The sequence below is a fragment of the Heterodontus francisci genome, chromosome 48 (genome assembly GCF_036365525.1).
Source record: "Heterodontus francisci isolate sHetFra1 chromosome 48, sHetFra1.hap1, whole genome shotgun sequence".
Lineage (NCBI taxonomy): Eukaryota > Metazoa > Chordata > Chondrichthyes > Heterodontiformes > Heterodontidae > Heterodontus > Heterodontus francisci.
In genome coordinates this window covers 9,337,850-9,355,349 of record NC_090418.1, presented here as the reverse complement: position 1 = coordinate 9,355,349, position 17,500 = coordinate 9,337,850, and the positions used below count along the sequence as shown (strand labels likewise).

General features: G+C 54.9%; 1 protein-coding gene and 1 pseudogene across 1 annotated transcript in view; one reads left to right on the top strand and one right to left on the bottom strand.

Annotated features, from left to right (window-relative positions):
- The window catches only part of LOC137357374 (acetylcholine receptor subunit beta-like), a 21,230-nt gene extending 18,148 nt beyond the window's left edge, over positions 1-3,082 (top strand). The window contains 3 exon segments of the mRNA XM_068023657.1: positions 850-926; positions 929-1,002; positions 1,876-3,082. Of these exon segments, the coding sequence (XP_067879758.1) occupies positions 850-926; positions 929-1,002; positions 1,876-2,025 (301 nt within the window). The 3' untranslated portion in view covers positions 2,026-3,082.
- A 1,454-nt stretch (positions 3,083-4,536) lies between these two features.
- LOC137357423 (multifunctional procollagen lysine hydroxylase and glycosyltransferase LH3-like) overlaps positions 4,537-17,500 on the bottom strand; it is a 13,913-nt pseudogene continuing 949 nt past the window's right edge.

Below are 17,500 nucleotides of genomic sequence, written 5' to 3'. Positions count from 1 at the left end.
CCGGGCTGGGCCTACACAAGGCTCCAGTCCTCACCCCTACCCAGGCTGGGCCTACACAGGGCTCCAGCCCAACGTGGTTGGTACTTTATGTCCCTGGGATGTACCTTGTGACCTTTCCAGTCACACCCATGTCGCAAGAACAAATGCTGTCAATCAGTCTTTTACCCCATCTGCAGTAATTTCATCATTGAGAAATGTTCACTCATTATCACCCCCTGTGCTCACTGGCCTACATTTGCTCCCAGCCTCAAATTTAAAATTCTCATCCTTGTTTTCAAATCCCTCCATGGCCTCGCCCCTCCCTATCTCTGTAACCCTCCCCCCTCCGAGATCCTTGCGCTCCTCCAATCCCGGCCTCTTGACCATCCCCCGATTCCCATCGCTCCACCATTGGCGGCCGTGCCTTCAGCTGCCTGGGGCCCCCGAGCTCTGGAATTCCCTCCCTAAACCCTCTCCGCCCCTCTCCTCCTTCAAGACGCTCCTTAAAACCGAACGCTTTTGGTCATCTGTTTCTAATATCTCCTTACGTGGCTCGGTGTTAAATTTTGGTTGGTTGCTCCTGTGAAGCACCTCGGGATGTTTACTACTTTAAAGGTGCCATCTAAATGCAAACTGTTAAAAGTAAATTTAAGGCCCCCTGTAATTTATGTTTCTTCCCAGGTTGCTCCTGGGAATTAAACTTTCATTTCCTGGAGACGCGAGGATGATCCTGGAGAAGTTGGCGACCCTGCTGGGAGCTCATTTCTCACTCCCCCCGACCCACCCTGCTCCCACTCACTCCCTCCTCCTCCTCCGCCCACTCTCCGCATCCTGGAGCAGATGTTTTAAACTCTTCCTCTGTTCCCTCAGGGTGGAGCTGCCGCCGACCCGCCTGTTCCCAGAGATAAACCGGTACATGAACGGTCTCATCCAGCAGGTGGTGCTGCCTCCGACCTCAAGGCTGCCGTGGAGGCCGTTAAATACATCGCGAAGGAGCTGCAGGGCCAGGAGGAATACGACACGGTGAGTCGGCGTGGCCCCCGGGGCGTCTGCCATAACCGGGGAGGGCACCGAACGGAAACAAACTCTCTTGTTGCACGGCGGGGTGCTTCCCATCATGCACCAGTGCCGGGCCTGCCTCGCTTTGGCTGCTGAGAACCCATTTACCCATAATTCACTGCAGTGAGGGCAGCAGTGATTGGTCACCATGGCAACTCTGGTGCGCACTCGGAGTTAGGGACGGAGTGGGGGTGGCAGGGGGAGAGGGGAGTCAGAGGGACAAGGTGAGCGGGGTCACGGACAGAATTACGCCAACTTGCGGATGACGCCAAGTTCAGAGTGAAACATGGCCGTGAGGTCATGAGGTGAAAGGTGACCCAGACAGACGTCTTCCTTTTACCGGGACCCTGTCCCTAACTCTGTTGTTGTGCACAATCCGACCTTGACCCTGATGTGTAGGAATCGGGGCAGCCACTTTGCGCACAGCAAGCTCCCGCAGTCTGCAATGTGATAATGACCAGACGTTGGTTGACGGATAAATACTGGACTTGACTCTGGGGAGAATTCCCCGGCGGTTCCAGATAATGGCCGTGGGATCTTTTACTTACAGCCAAGAGGGCAGACGGAGCCTCAGTTTAACGTCTCATCTGAGAGACGGCACCTCTGACAGTGTGGCACTCCCTCAGCTCAGCACAGCACCGGGAGTGTCAGCCTGGATTACGTGCTCGAGCCAGTGGAGTGGGGCTCGAACGCACGACATTAATGACTCGGAAGATCGAGGCTGCCGCCCACTGACCCACCCACTGCTGCCTGTAGTGAAATAGGCCTACTCGGTACAGGCCGAGAATGGAGCCTGAGGCTTTCCTGCTCACCGTGTCCTTTCTGTCCTTTCTACAGCTGAAGGAGGACTGGCAGTATGTCGCCATGGTTGTCGACCGGCTGTTCCTCTGGGTCTTCATCACTTTCACCTCGATCGGAACGCTCTCCATCTTCCTCGACGCCAGCAACAACGTCCCGCCCAGCGATCCCTTCGACCCCTCGGCCTGATCCCAGTCCCTGCCAGCTCCCCTCCCCAACCCGTGCAAGAAAATGTATCTCTCCCCAACCCCACCTTTCTTTTTTTTAATGTTAAGTTTTATTCCGGGACAGGAAAAATGTTGAGTTCAAACCGTTTTATTTCTGTGGGCCCGGTGCGCGAGGCCGAAACCTTTTCCTCTCTGCCCATTTGGAATTTCCCCTCCCCCCCCCCATCCCACTGCAATGTAAATTGAGGCCTGATATCAGGAAGTCCTCCTTCACACAGAGGGACCAACACCCAGATGGAAGATGCTGAGGGGCTGTTTTCCCCTGGGCTGGAGACTCTAGAATTAGGGGGTCACAGTCTCAGGATAAAGGGTCGGCCATTTTGGACAGAGACGAGGAGAAATTTCTTCACTCAGAGGGTTGCGGATCTTTAGAATTCTCCACCCCAGAGAGCGGTGGATGCTCAGTCGTCAAGTATATTTGAGATCAACAGTGTCGAAGAATCTAAGGGCCAAGGGATGTGGGGATTGTGGAAGAAAGTAGAGTTGGGATGGAAAGGCACAACCATGATTCTATTGAATGGTAGGGCAGACTGGAAGGGTCAAAAGGCCCACTCCTCCTCTTACCTTCCTAATTGGACGTCACAATGAGGTAGAGGGGGTGCGTCTACCGGGTCGGGGACAAAGAAATGGCCTACCTCAGCAGATTTAATCAGGAATTGGCAATCTCTCCGGTGTTTATTGTGCACATTGTTAGATCCTTCGCTCGCCCTCCTAATTTTGGGATGACCCCTAGTTTAGTGTTTAGTTCCTCAGTGAGCACAGGCCAGTGCTGCTGTGATATGTGCCGGAGTCAATACATAGTGAACACCTGATGTTTTTAGTATTCCTACCCTTCCCTCAGAGAAGGGCGTGAAACCGTGGAAACATTTGCAGGTTGATTAACCGGGTGGCGTATTTAATAAAAGCAGAAAAAAAAGCTGGAAATACTCAACAAACATCAACAGAGAGAGAAACAGAGTTGACGTTTCAAACTTTCATCAGAACGGAGAAAAGTTAGGATGTAAAAGGGTTTTGAAGCAAGGTGGGGGGGGGGGGGGGGGGGGGGGGTGAAGGGGGAGGAAAGAACAAAAGGGAAGGCCTGCGAACGGGTGGAAGGCAGGAGAGATTAAATGCCGAAAGGGGTGCTGGTGCAAGGCAGAAGGAGATGGTCGCGGGACAAGGAGCAAGAGATCTGGCTGGAGGTGTTGGAAATAGGAACAGCAGAATTCCCACCCCCTTCCCATTTGGAAGGTTGCATTGTCAGACCTCGGAAACTGGGAGAATGGAATCACGTGCCTGCGGGTAGCCGAGAGGGAGGATGTGTAGTCAAGGCTGCATGGCCTGAGGGCTCTCTGCTTCTTCCTTGAACAGAGGCCCAACCAGTCCCCATCCAGCACCACCCTCCTCTGCCTGGCTGAACTTGTTCTCACATTGAACAACTTCTCCTTCAACTTCAAGTAAAAGGAACCCACATGGGATATGTGGAACGATCTTTGTTCCAGCTATACTTGGGGGGGGTGGTTCTCCTCCCTCACCCTCACCTCTACATTGATTGTATCGCTGCCGTTTCCTGTTCTTGTCCTGAACTGGATAATTTCAACTTTGCTTCCAATTTATACCCTCAGTGCTGTTAGGGAGGGAGTTCCAGGATTTTGACCCAGCGACAGTGAAGGAACGGCCGATATAGTTCCAAGTCAGGATGGTGTGTGGCTTGGAGGGGAACTTGCAGGTGGTGGTGTTTCCCATGCATCTTCTGCCCTTCTCCTTCTAGTTGGTAGAGGTCGTGGGTTTGGAAGGTGCTGTCTAAGGAACCTTTGCACGTTGCTGCAGTGCATCTTGTAGATGGTACACACTGCTGCCACTGTCGAACTTCTTGAGTGTTGTTGGAGCTGCACCCATCCAGGCAAGTGGAGAGTATTCCATCACACTCCTGACTTGTGCCTTGTAGATGGTGGACAGGCTTTGGGGAGTCAGGAGGTGAGTTACTCACCGCAGGATTCCCAGCCTCTGACCTGCTCTTGTAGCCACGGTATTTATATGGCTGGTCCAGTTCAGTTTCTGGTCAATGGTAACCCCTAGGATGTTGATAGTGGGGGAATCCAACAATGGGAATGCCACTGAATGTCAACGTGGAAGTTACGAATGGTGAACATTGTGCAATCATCAGTGAACATCCCCACCTCTCACATGATGAAGGGAAGGTCAATTGATGAAGCAGCTGAAGATGGTTGGGCCTCGCAAACTAACCTGAGGAACTCCTGCAGTGATGTCCTGGGCCTGAGATGATTGGCCTCCAACTAACACAGCCATTTTTCTTTGTGCTCAGTATGACTCCAACCAGCGGGTGGAATGAGTGCAGTGATGATGTAATTACCAAGATTCCCAGGAATGTTTTGGGAGTTGTGTGTCCTGCGTGCCCAGGTTGCACGCCGTTCATTTTCTGTTTTGTGTGTGTTGTTTTTTTCTAACAAAACAAAACTCTTTGATATCAAGGCCATTGGATCATCATTTATTAAATTTAAACCATTTCTTTTCCTTTCCTGGGGGAAATTCAGTCTGGTTTGTATTAAGTGGGATCCTCAGTAACGCATTTGTCGCTAGGCTTCCCTGTTGGCTCGAATGGAGGGAAGGAAGAGTTATTGCACTGGCCTACGGAGCAGGAAAGTCCCTGGTTTCACCCTCGGCCTACGGTGATGGCAGTTGCCTGGGGGATTTGAACCCAGTTGATCGGGTGCTTATTAAACTGCAGTCTCCACGCACCCCCCTTGCCCTCAAAGGGTAAAGAGAGAGCATGCTTTCATTATGGTACCATTTGAGCACATGTTCAGTGCATTGCCCCCCAAAGGGTACAGCAAGATCCCACAAATGGGCACAAGATGAACGACTGGTTCGTCTCCCTTGGGTGATGTTAGTTGAGGGATTAACTATTGGGCCGGGAGAGCTTCCTTCCAACCCCGCTCGGCTTCCCAATGCCATCCGCGGGATCTTTTACGTCCACCCGCGACGCCAGACAGGGCCCTCGGTTTTAAAGTTGCTGCGCAAAGACGGCACCGCTGGCAGTGCAGCACTTCCTCGGGGTTGGCGCTGGGAAGCCTCGAGATGGGCACTGGGGGGGGGGAGGGGAATGGGGGATGGGAATCGAACCATGACCACCCGGTTTGAAAAGTTGGGGGGGGAGGGACAGTTTCAGGCTTCGCGCCCACCGGCCGTCTCACCGCCACCAGCGGCAGGATGGGCCTTGGGAATCTGGAGTAGAGCAGGAAGAAGCAGAGCCACGGAGTCGGGGGGAGGGGATGTGCGAAAGTAAAACATTCCCATGAGGCCTCTCCCCGCCCCAAACCACAGCTCAGAACATCACAAGGTGGGGCCCTCAGGCCAACCCAAAGCACCTTGCAGTCAATGAAGAATGGTTCCCTGTTGGAATGTAGGAAAACTCAGCAGCCCATTTGTGCACAGCAAGATCCCAACAAACCACAACGCGATCATAGCTCCCAGCGGTGTTGCTGCGGGCAGGATAGATAGGGGGCCCAGGGCACTCCCGCAGAGGCGCTCTCGTCTCCGCGACTGAAGGTCACGGGGTCCGAATCCCACTCGGGGACCTCAGCGCAAAAATCCAGGCTGACGCTCCCAGTGCCACTACTGAGGGAGTGCCGCGCTGGCGGTGGGAGGGGTGGGGCGGGTGCCAGCTTTCGGATGATCTATCATCTCGAGTTGACATTACCGATCCTGTGGCCAGCATTTTGAAGAGCAGTGGCGAGTTCTCCCCACCCCCCCCCGACTTCCGCCGCCCCCCCCCCCTGTGGCTTGGCCTATGTGTCTCCCCTAACCAACAAGAAGCACGATCAGGCTGCTCCCACATCGCTGTTTTTTTTGGGATCTTGCTCTGTACAAGATGGCTGCTGCATTTCCTCCATTACAACCATGCCTATGCTTGAAAAATTACTTCAGGAGTTTGGGGCTTTCTGAGGTGATGCAAGGCACTATATAAATGCAAGTCTTTCGCTCGAGCTAGAACTGGGCCGATTGCACTGATAGAGGGGACTTAGCGTGTACAATAATGTGTAAAGACACGGAGACAATAAAGAACATATAATATAAAGCATTCTTTCAATCACATTTGAAAAAAACACATCAACATATACCAAAAAAAAAGACTTCTGGATGTACGAGACACCCTCAGTCACTTCCGTAACCCCACTCCCTCCCGAAGGCTCATGTTTGCCTTTTCACTCATAGGCCCGTGTCAATACTTGTGCGCAGTTTGAGCAGGGGGGTGTCAGTAAACCACACGGCAACCCTTGAGGAAACTGATGGGGCCGGGCAGCTCTCAGTGCATTTAAAGGAAGCCCCCCCCCCCAAACTCCTCGCGTGGAAAACTGACCTCTCCGCAAGATGGCGGCCAGGATTGGGTCCAACTCCATGGCAACAGTTGGGGCCTGCGGGGAGAATGGCCCTGGTTTGAGCAGTAATCGTGATCTTTCCTTTGTTTTCTGACGGTGAAATTGCACTCGGAGGGCAGACACACCGCCCTCAGTGCAAAAACCACAAAGCCTCCCGGAGACAACCAGGCTGCGTCTTCCTCCGTAGGCCCCTAGCTTCCAAAACCAAGGCTGCAGGCCTCCCGTCTTGCCTTCCCTCGCTTAATGATGAGCGGTGGGGCCTCTGCTTCCGATCCCGCGCAGGGGAATAAGGCTCCTCTCGGGAAGGGCGTCACCTGACACGCCTCGCGCTCCACCCAGGAATCCCGTCGTCGGCCTCTCGCTCCCCGAGGCCTCCTTCGCCAGTTTGGAGACAGAACGGGCTTCGAGCCATGAAGCTGCAGCAGAGGGTGAGGGGGCTGACCGGGGGGGGGGGGGGGGATGGGGGAGATGTTGGTGTGAGAGGTACATAGCGGGTAAGGAAAAAGAAAACGGCCCCTCAGAATTTGCAAAGAAAAGGAAAATAAAAGCAAACGACGAAAGGGCTGGTAATAAATAAAACAAGGTCAGATGCCCGACAACACATGCACACCCACCACTCACCCAACTCCCTTGACTGGTTCAACTAACAGACCTCCTAACATACCAAGCAGCATCCAACGAACTCCCCCCCCCCCCCCCCCCCCCGCCTTAATTAGGACGTTCAAACTCTCCAGAACATTTACCACCTACCGCCCTCCCTCAGCTGATGAGTCATGTTGAACAGCACTTGGAGGCAGCACTGAGGGTGGCAAGGGCACAATGTACTCTGGGTGGGGGGAGCTTCAACTTCCATCACCAAGAGTGGCTCGGTAGCACCACTACTGACCGAGTCCTAAAGGACATAGCTGCTGGACTGGGTCTGAACGAATTTGTAAAAATGGCTTGCAGCACGGATCAAACTTGGCAGGAGGCAGGAATGGGAGGAACTGAGGCAGTGAAAGGCTCGAATCTGGACTCAGCAAATGTTTAACAAAAAAAATCATTCATGGGATGTGGGCGTCACTGGCCAGGCCAGCATTTATTGCCCATCCCTAATTGCCCCTGAGAAGGTGGTGGTGAGCTGCCTTCTTGAACCGCTGTAGAGGTCGCGGGTTTGGAAGGTGTTATCTAAGGAGCCTTGGTGCGTTGCTGCAGTGCATCTTGTAGATGGTACACACTGCTGCCACTGTGTGTCGGGAGTGAATGTTTGTGGATGGGGTGCCAATCAAGCGGGCTGCTTTGTCCTGGATGGTGTTGAGCCTCTTGAGTGTTGTTGGAGCTGCACCCATCCAGTGGAGAGTATTCCATCACACTCCTAACTTGTGCCTTGTAGATGGTGGACAGGCTTTGGGGAGTCAGGAGGTGAGTTACTCACCACAGAATTCCCAGCCTGGATGGTGCCCGCAAAAGTGTAAGTTGAAGAGAGAGGACACATGTCTCGTTTGCCCGCAGCCTCCGCCCACTGCTCTTTCCATTGCCACCTCTCCGTTGCTCACTCCCGAGACCCCCCCTCCTGCCCCTCGTTTCTTGTACAGGTACGATGGGCTGAAGGGCCTGCATCGGCCATGTAACATTCGATGAAAAGCACAGCGCTCGATGCTCGTGACAGAAGCGTCTGCCAATGCTGGACGGACCTGCTGCACTTTCAGTTGTACCTGCCGCGTCATTGCAGGAACGGGAGAAAGATAGAAAACGAGAAAAACAGGAGCAGGAGCAGGCCATTCTGCCCGTCGAGCCTGCTTCCCCCAATCAATTAGATCATGGCTGATCTGTATTTTAACTCCATTTGCCCGCCTTGGTTCTGGAACGCTTAACACCCAACAAAAATCTATCAATCTCAGTTTTGAAATTTCCAACTGCGCCCCCCCCACCCCAGCCTCGAGTTTTTTTTTTAGGGGTGGGGGGGGGCGGGAGTTGGGAAGAGAGTTCCAGATTTCCACTCTCCCTTTGTGCGAAGAAGTCTGTATCCTCTGGAGTTTTGAAGAATGAGAGGGGATCCCAGTGAAACATAAAATTCTGAGAGGGCTGAACAGGGTAGACGTTGAGAGGCTGTTTGGCCCCCCCTGGCTGGAGAATCTAGAACGAGAGGGGCACAGTTTCAGGATAAAGGGTTGGCCATTTAGGACTGAGATGGGGAGAGATGTCTCCACTCGGAACCGTTGGAATTCTCCATCCCGGAGAGCTGCGGATGCTTAATCGTCGACTAAATGGCCAGATTTTTGGATACGATCAAGAGGTATGGGATCGGGCAGCAATTGAGGTAGGTCAGCCATGATCTTATTGAATGGCGGAGCAGGCTGGAGGGGCCGAGTGGCCTCCTCCCTGCAACTATCACGTCCTTGAAGTACAACGATCAGCTAGTTTCAAAACACAGTTCACCAGTTGTTCAAAGGATTAGCATCCCGAGGCTCTGTTACAGTGTGGGAACCATTGTACCCCCCCCCGACGGTTGAAATTACCGATTGCCACTGCGGTTGGTTGTCTCGTGGAACCCATCTAAAGCGTCCAATCGGTGGAGGCATCAAAGGCCTGACGGAAAGGCACTTGCAAGTGGGGTTGGGGGCCAGGGACAATGAGCCAGGTTAGTTCCAGAGAGAAGCCTAGCGAGGGAGGTGGTGTTTGGTTGGCAGTCGAGCCTCATTCTTGAGGGTGCAGGGTGGGTGTGGGGTTGTTTGCCTGCTCATTGGTTGGTTGGTTCTAGATAGGCTGCTTTGATTGTCGAGAAAGAAATCACCGGTTGATCGAGGAGTGACTCTGGAAATGGCCTCCGCGGTTCCGAGTCCAGGGGGGGGGGTGTAACGCCTCCGCCACATCCCAGTCCGATTTCACCCCCCCCCCCCCACCACCCCCGTCGTCGTCACGGGTCCACGAAAGAAACCATGATGTATCGTGTCCCGTGGGTCGTCGGCAGGCCCTCGTGGAAGTGCGTGAGTCGGCCCGGGTGCATAAGTGACCATCCCTTCCGCGGGGCCTCGATCGAGCAGTTGTACCTCAGAAACCGGCAGCCTCCGCCCTGCCCAAAAAAAAAACAAGGAGACCGTCCCGGCCGTTAGATTGCGGAGGGTCAGATGGGGATTCACGATGAGGCACCCGGCCCAAGGTGGGGCCCCTTTACCACCCCCGCCCCCCCAACCCACCCCCAGAATTACTCAACGGTAATGTCATCATTGCAGCGCCAACCGTGTCTGACCATCCAATAATAACCACCCGCCGTCGGTTTGACATCGCCACGCACAGCGCGATCCCACCCAGTGATCTTCATTCAGGCACTGCAGACCCCTGGCTCAGATTCATTTCTGAATCGGGACGGGATTGAGGGAGATGGAGAGGAGGAGGGATTGAGGGATACAGTGAGGAGAGACTGAGGGATACGAGAGGAGGAGGGATTGAGGGAGGTGGAGAGGAGGAGTGATTGAGGGAGATGGAGAGGAGGAGGGATTGAGGGATACAGTCAGATGGAGGGAGGGTGGGGATTGGTCTTTGAGGGGGGTCTGACTCATTGGGTCAGAGGTACCTCCAGCACCGAGAGCCAATGGCAGTGCAGTATGGATACAGAGCCCTCGCGGGTCATGGTGGTCCCAGAGGAGTGGGGGGTGGAGGGTCCCACTCTGGCCCCGGAGAATTAGCAAAATAAGGCGCCCCTGAGGAAGGTTGGCCTGTTCTTCTGCTAGCGGGGCCTGCACAGGGAGACGCCTCCTGGCGATGGGTGAACCACGTACCTCATAGTCTACGCCTTTGGTGTTCAGGGCGATGTTAATGGTGAAGGTTGAGGAGTCGTGGTGAGGTCGGAGAGACGGCTGTTCGTCTGGTCGGTACCGAACCACGAAGTTCATCACCGCCTCGGCCTATCGGAAAGAGCAGGAAGTCAGACGGGTCTGTGGGGGGGGAGCGTTAGCACAGGCCTGTTGCCACCCCCCAGCCAACAACCTCAGCTCCCCTGAAGGTACCCCAGTGCTACATCTATCTCCATCCAGTAACTAACAAGTCACGACTGGGGTATTCGACCATGAGGGCTGGGACTGATCTCGCCCCCCTTTCTAACTCAGAGCGCCCAGGCCCCGACTGTATGCTTTCCCGGATGACAGCAGAACACAGCACTGGCCTGGAATCTTCAGCACAATGTTAGAGGGGCTTCCATCAATTTAAACATCGCACTTGCTGAACACAGATTTTACTTTTTCCTCATTAAGGTAAGGATTATTAATATCAGGGAGCTGAGGGTCCAGTGTCAGCTTCAAACACTCCCAGGACAGGTACAGCACTGGGATTGGCTGGGCAATTTGGGAAGCACTTCCTGCCTGCAATCAGGGGGTGCAGCTGCACCTGGAGAGGAGAGAGCAGAGAGGAGTAACTGGAGACAGCTGCATTTACTGTGGAACTGTTGTACTTTATTCAAAGTCAAAGAAGACTTGCAGGTCATTTTGGAGAGGTGGGTGTTGGAGCACCAGAGAACTGTTGGTTGTTTGGACTGTTGGGGGAGGGAGGAGGCACCGGTAGATCCAGGGGTGGGGCTGCCAAATTCTATAGGGAGCCCTTGTATTTACTCTTGTGTTTATCTGCCATCCTGCACAAAGGGGGCTCCCTCCCCACCCCCCCAACTGTGGGGCTTGGGACAGCTGGAGCTGCCCGGCTGAAGAAAGTCTTCAGAGTCTTGACAGAACAGCGGAAAGGGAGAGAACCGGGCGGCTCTAACCGACCCGGGCGAAGAACCCTCCCCTAACTGGAAGACAGGACTGTGAACTCTGAAGTAAGGTGCTCCAATCACCAAACCACAGCAACATCCTTGCAGCTCATCTCTCCCTCCCATCACTCAGCTGTCTATCCTCTCCGCTCCTTGTCCTTTTCACCCCCTATTCTTCTCTACTCCCACCCCTCCCATCATATTGCTGTAGTTTAAAAGCTGTTAGTTTATTTCTGAAGGGTGGGCGTGGCTCTGCGACCCCAAGGCAAGTCCCTCTTCACCGGTGGCGGGGCCTTCTCGCACGTACGCTGCTGCAGCTGTTGCCCCGTCGAAGCATGGGGTCAAGAGCTACGTCCATCCGAACATGACGATAGAGGCATGTGTTAAGGCAATGGCCGAGGTTGTCGGCCCTTCGGCCAATGTTGCAGCCTCTAAAATGTACGGGAAGGCAGTGTTTTTCCTGAAGACCGAGCGGGCGGTGTCCCTGGCTCTGAGCAAGGGGCTCACCGTGGGCGGGACCTTTCTGCCAGTGGACCCCCCTGGAGGCCACTGCGCAAAGGCTCATTCTATCCAATGTCCCGCCCTTCATCCCTGGTGAGCTCCTCCTTCCCCACCTGCACCATCTGGGGGAGGTAAAGACGGGGCTCACCCCAGTCCCGCTCGGTCTTCGGGGGAACAGCCTCCGACACGTGTACTCCTTCTGCCGCCAGCTATTCATGCAGCTGGCGCGGGAGGAGGTCATAGAGGGCCATTTCAATGTAGAGTTCCAGGGGACGGCCTACCGCGTCTTCTGGATCTTGGACGGGGCACGGTGCCATGTCTGCAAGTGGGTGGGGCATGTTCGTAAGAAAAGCGGGCAAGGGCACGGACGTGAAACTGGTTGAGAGGCGCCGATTTAATGTGTTCCTCAATGGGTTGCTGGGTGAGTGGAGGGCCAGGTGCACTTCCACTCCCTCCTCACAGTGAGGTGTTGATGACGGGTTTTAAGTACCTTTGACATGAAGATAACCATAGCCAGCCTCAACATCAACGGCAGCAGAGGGGCTCACCGCAGATTTCACAATCTCTCAGTCCTCAGGGAAGGGAGATACGCAGTGAGCTTTCTGCAGGAAACCCACACCGTTCCAGGAGATGAAGCCGGAGTGGCAGGGTGGGGTCTACACGAGTCACCATACCCCTATTTCTAGTGGGGTGGCTATCTTGTTGGCCCCGACCTTTCAGCCGGAGATCTTGGGGGTCAAGGAGCTAGTGCCGGCCGCTTGCTCCACCTCGCCGTTCGCCTGGGTAGCGTGCCGCTCCACTTTGTGAACGTGTACGCGCCCAGGCCCGGCGCGTTGCAAGCGCGCTTCTTTGAAGAAGTGTCCGCTCTCCTGAGCTCCATTGATAGCAGCGAGTGCATCATCATCGGGGGGGGGGATTTTAACTGCACCCTCGAGGTGGGGGATCGCTCCGGTCCCCAGCGCGGCCAAGTGACAGTGGAGAAGTTGAGGGACTGATCAGCTCCCTCAACTTGGTGGAAGTCTGGCGGTAATCTCCAGCGCCTTCACGTGGAGGTCTGGAGGGGGAGGGTCACGAATCGACCGCCTCTACATTTCACAGGCGTACGTCTCCCGCGTCTCGGCGCCTCCATGCGGGCGGGGTCCGCATACTGGCACTTTAACAACCAGCTACTGGAGGACGAGCAATTCCGGGACTTGTTCCGTCGATTCTGGACCAACTGGAGAAGGAAGCAGGTGGCCTCCATGCTGTGGTACCGGTTGGTCACTTTGGCCTGCCCCCTGTATTTGCCACTAAGATCCAGAAGAAACTCGTCGATTTCTTTTGGGGCAAGAGGAAACACTGGGTCTCTGCCGCGGTCCTGAGTCTCCCGATTGAGGAGGGCGGTCAGTCGCTGGTGTGCGTCCGCACCCAGGCTGCGACTCTCCGCCTTCGGACCCTGCAGAGATACCTGTACGTCGAGCATCCTCCCAGATGGTGAGCATCCTCCCAGATGGTGTGCGCTGGCGACATATTTTTTCCGCCAGTGTCACTGCCTTCAAGACGACACGCAACTCCTGGTGGAGTCCGTTAGCCGCGCCTCTCTGAGGGAGTTGCCTGTCTTTTACCGGGATCTATTCAGAGTCTGGAACATGGTCGCCTCCAGTCAGGGCGCTCCCCCGCCGGCGGAGGAGAGCGCCTCGGCTGTCCGGAGCGGCCGACTCCGGGGACGGTCCGGCGGGCGGAGGAGTAGCCGAAACCCCTGGGACGCCCCTCACTGCGGGTGGCGAGGGGGCTCGGGAGCACTGAGCGCTCCCGGCCGAACTGACACCCTGTTCGGCCGGAACTGCTCATCGGACCCAGGCCCCGAAACCCTCCTCGGGAGCCGGTCCCGCACAACCCGAGCCGCCTCTCGGAAATGCCCTCCGTGCCATTCCAATCGGCGCGGAGGGGTTTCCTGTACGGGCTGCTCCTGCACACTCTCCACTTCCTCGCCCTAGTCAGCCGGCCGGACAGGCCCTGGCGGTCCGCGTTGCCATCTGGCGGCGAGGGGAAACCCCGATGGAGGTCTCTCTACGTGGGAGTCTTCCCCCTTTACCATCGGGGACCTGGGGTGGAGTGGTGCTGCACAGAGCAGTCCCGTGCAATAGACTTTTAAGTAGGTTCACGGACTCCCAGGCCGCCTGTACTTTCTGCGGCCTGGACGAGTCCGTGTTCCACGATTATACGGAGTGTGCGAGGGTTGCAGCCCCTCTTTGAGTATCTGAAGGGGCTGCTCCTCAAATTCTGGCTGCACTTCAGTCCCGCGCTCCTGATCTTTGGGCACCCCGGTGCGGAGGGGCTTGGGCCGGGAGGAGGATCTCCTCGTCGGTCTGCTCCTGGGCCTGGCCAAGGTGGCAATTCACAGGTCCAGGTTGCGGGCCGTCGGGGGTTCCGTCCTCCCCGATCGCGGAAGAGGGGCAGGCAGTTACATTTGCTCCCGGGTGTCCCTGGAGAAGGAGCATGCGGTGTCCGCCGGTGACGCTCGAGGCCTTCCGCGGCCGGTGGGCACCGCAGGGACTGGAGTGCATTGTCGACGCCGAGAATGGCATTTTAATTTGAGTTTTTGTTATTTCTGATTTTAAAAAATGGAGGTTAGATACAGAGTAAAGCTCCCTCTACACTGTCCCCATCAAACACTCCCCCGAGTAGGTACGGCACGGGGTTAGATACAGACAGGATCAGCATCAGAACTGCCCTTAAAAATCACTTTGCAGATCACTATTGTTCACTGATAAACCCTCGAAGGCTTATTCTTGCTGATTGTATAGATACAGGCCTGTGCTGGAGCTCTCCTCTCTCCACCCCACCTCACTGTGTGTTGGGGGAGGGGCACCTCCCTTCAGAGGCAGCCCCTTCACTCGACTTGAGAGTCCAGCACTCAAATGCAGATCTGCCTCCTCGATGCCAAACACCGGCCTCGGGTAGGTTCGGATCCAACCCGGCACTGCCCAGCTGTCCACATCTCTGTGCCCGCCCACCCACCGCTCAGTCTATAACAGCCCCTGCCCACCATTTACTGTTCACAATACCCTCCTCCTCCCAACCCAGGCCCTTCTGTACTTCATTTGTGGTTTAAAGATCTCCCTCCTCTGCGTGTTAACCCCTTCGCCTCGCCTCAATTTACACTGTACCTACCCCCCCTCCCCCCCCACTTCCCCTTGATATAGTATTCACAGCACAGAAACAGGCCATTCGGCACCATGCTGCTCCGTGTTGGTGTTTCTGCTCCACACGAGCCTCCCTCCCACCCCCTCTTCCTCTCACCCTATCACCACATCCTTCTATTCTTTCTCCCTCATGTGTTTATCCAGCTTCCTCTTAAATGTATCGACACGATTCACCTCAACCACTCCCTGTGGGAGCGAGTTCCACATTCTCACCGCTCCCTGGGGGAAAGAGGTTTCTCCGGAATTCCCGATTGGATTTATTAGTGACTGTCTTATATCGATGGCCCCGGGTTCCGGACGCAAATGGAAACATCTCTGCGACTCTCCTCTCTCGTCTACCGGCCCCCGCACCCTCTCCCGTCCCGTCCCCTTCCCCCAACCTGCGTACCTCGGTGTGGTACCCGGGATACAGCTTTTCCGTCACCGGGAGCGATATACTTCCTCAGGAACTCCAGCCACTCCCTCTCGAAGCCGACCTGCTTCATGTGAATGTCGACGGTCGGAACGTTCTCGTAGCCTCCGTTGAGACGGACATCCTGGGGGGGGGGGGGGGGGGGAACAGTAACCACGGCAACGCGTTTACAGAAAGGTCTCGCATTGATTACAGCGCCTTTCGGTGACCCCCTCGGGACATCCCAAAGCGCTTGGCAGCCCAGGAAGGACTTTGTGAAGGGGTCCTCGCTGCCGTTATGTAGGAAACCCAGCAGCCAATTGGGCGCACAGCAAGATCCCACGCACAGCACTGAGATTAATGACCCAGATCAACTGGTTTTTTTTGTGTGATTTTTTTTTTGAGGAATAAATATTGGCCTCGGGACACCATAAAGAACTCCTCCCCCCACCCCCCTGCTCTTCTACTGTTTAGCGTCACGGGATCTTTTAACAGCCACCCGAGAGGGCAGATGGGGGCCCTCAGTTAAACGTCTCATCCGAAAGACGGCACCTCTGACATTGCAGCACTCCCTCAGAGCGTCCGCCCTTGTTAGTTGCGCTGGAGTTCTTCGAGTGGGACTCGAACCCACGGCCTTTTGACTCAGAGTGCAACCCCCTGAGAGACGGCTGACCACTCCATCATCACCCCGGACACAGAGAAAACTGAAGTTTATCAAATGCAGCAAGCCAATGGAAGCCATCCCATAATGCACCACCTGTGAAACTGCTCGGAGTAAGTATGAAAACCTCCTATACCATTTCACGTTTTATTTTTTATTTATTCTCAGGATGTGGGGTGTCGCTGGCTATGCCAGCATTTATTGCCCAAAACGAATTGCCCTTGAGAAGGTGATGGTGAGCTGCCTTCTTGAACCGCTGCAGTCCATGTGGGGTGGGTACAACTCACAATGCTGTTAGGAAGGGAGCTCCAGGATTTTGACCCAGCGACAGTGAAGGAACGGCGATATAGTTCCAAGTCAGGATGGTGTGTGACTTGGAGGGGAACTTGCAGGTGGTGGTGTTCCCATGCATTTGTTTGCCGTTGTCCGTCTAGGTGGTAGAGGTCGCGGGGGTTTGGAAGGTGCTGTCGAAGGAGCCTTGGTGAGTTGGTGCAGTGCATCTTGTACATGGTACACACTGCTGCCACTGTGCGTCGGTAGTGGAGGGAGTGAATGTTGAAGCTGTGGATGAGGGGTGCCGGTCACATGGGCTCCTTTGTTTCTGGATGGTACTTGTGCACCATATGGTGTATTATTCTGCTGCTCAGATGGAGTTGCGTTTGGCCCAGAGAGTCCAACTGTTGTTCAGGTCACTCAGAGATCAATTGTTGTTTAGTGCTTGGAACAAAGCTGGGAGTGTGACATGACGCGACGTGACCAGGATCGCGAGCGTTGGTCACAGCCCATCGCCGTAACCTGTCAACATCACCTAAAGTGGCTCCCGGCGAGTCCTTTGGGGCCAAATAGCCGATGGCTCACATAGGCGAACGGTCACCTGCGGAGCTCAGCGCCCAGCTCAGGCGGTGCTGACCAACTCGAGCTCCCTTCAGCCAAGGCCTCGCTTCACTCCCGTGGCCTCCTAACAGTTCTAAGTTAGCAGCACTACTTCCATTGACCAACAGAGAGAATTGTGGGTAGAGAGGCCCCTCGGCCAGGAGAGGCACACCTTTTCAGGCGTGAAATCTCCAGCCTCGCTAATTTTAGTGAAAGGGCAGAAACACTTTTGTACATTCGTCGACTTTGTCACTAAAGTTAGCATCAAAGAATTGACCTGCTGTGACCTCATCACAATGGGCCTAGAATGGCCTAATGTGACCTTGTTGCCTTGGAAACAAGAATGGGCCTAGAATGGCCTAGTGTCACCTTGTTGCCTTGGAAACAAGAATGGGCCTAGTAGAATGGCCTAGTGTGACCTTGTTGCCTTGGAAACAAGAATGGGCCTAGTAGAATGGCCTAGTGTGACTTTGTTGCCTTGGAAACAAGAATGGGCCTAGTAGAATGGCCTAGTGTGACTTTGTTGCCCTGGAAACAAGAATGGGCCCAGAATGACCTCCTTACCTCGTGTTTTCTCCAGACCACTGCCCATAATGCTCCATTTCCTGCACCAACTCGTCACACGCTCGCTCGCTGAAAATAGGGAACCAGTAGACATCCGGACAAGGCTGGGAGAGAGCAAAGAATAAACCATCAGGTAATGCAAGAAACCTCCTCACTGCAACCG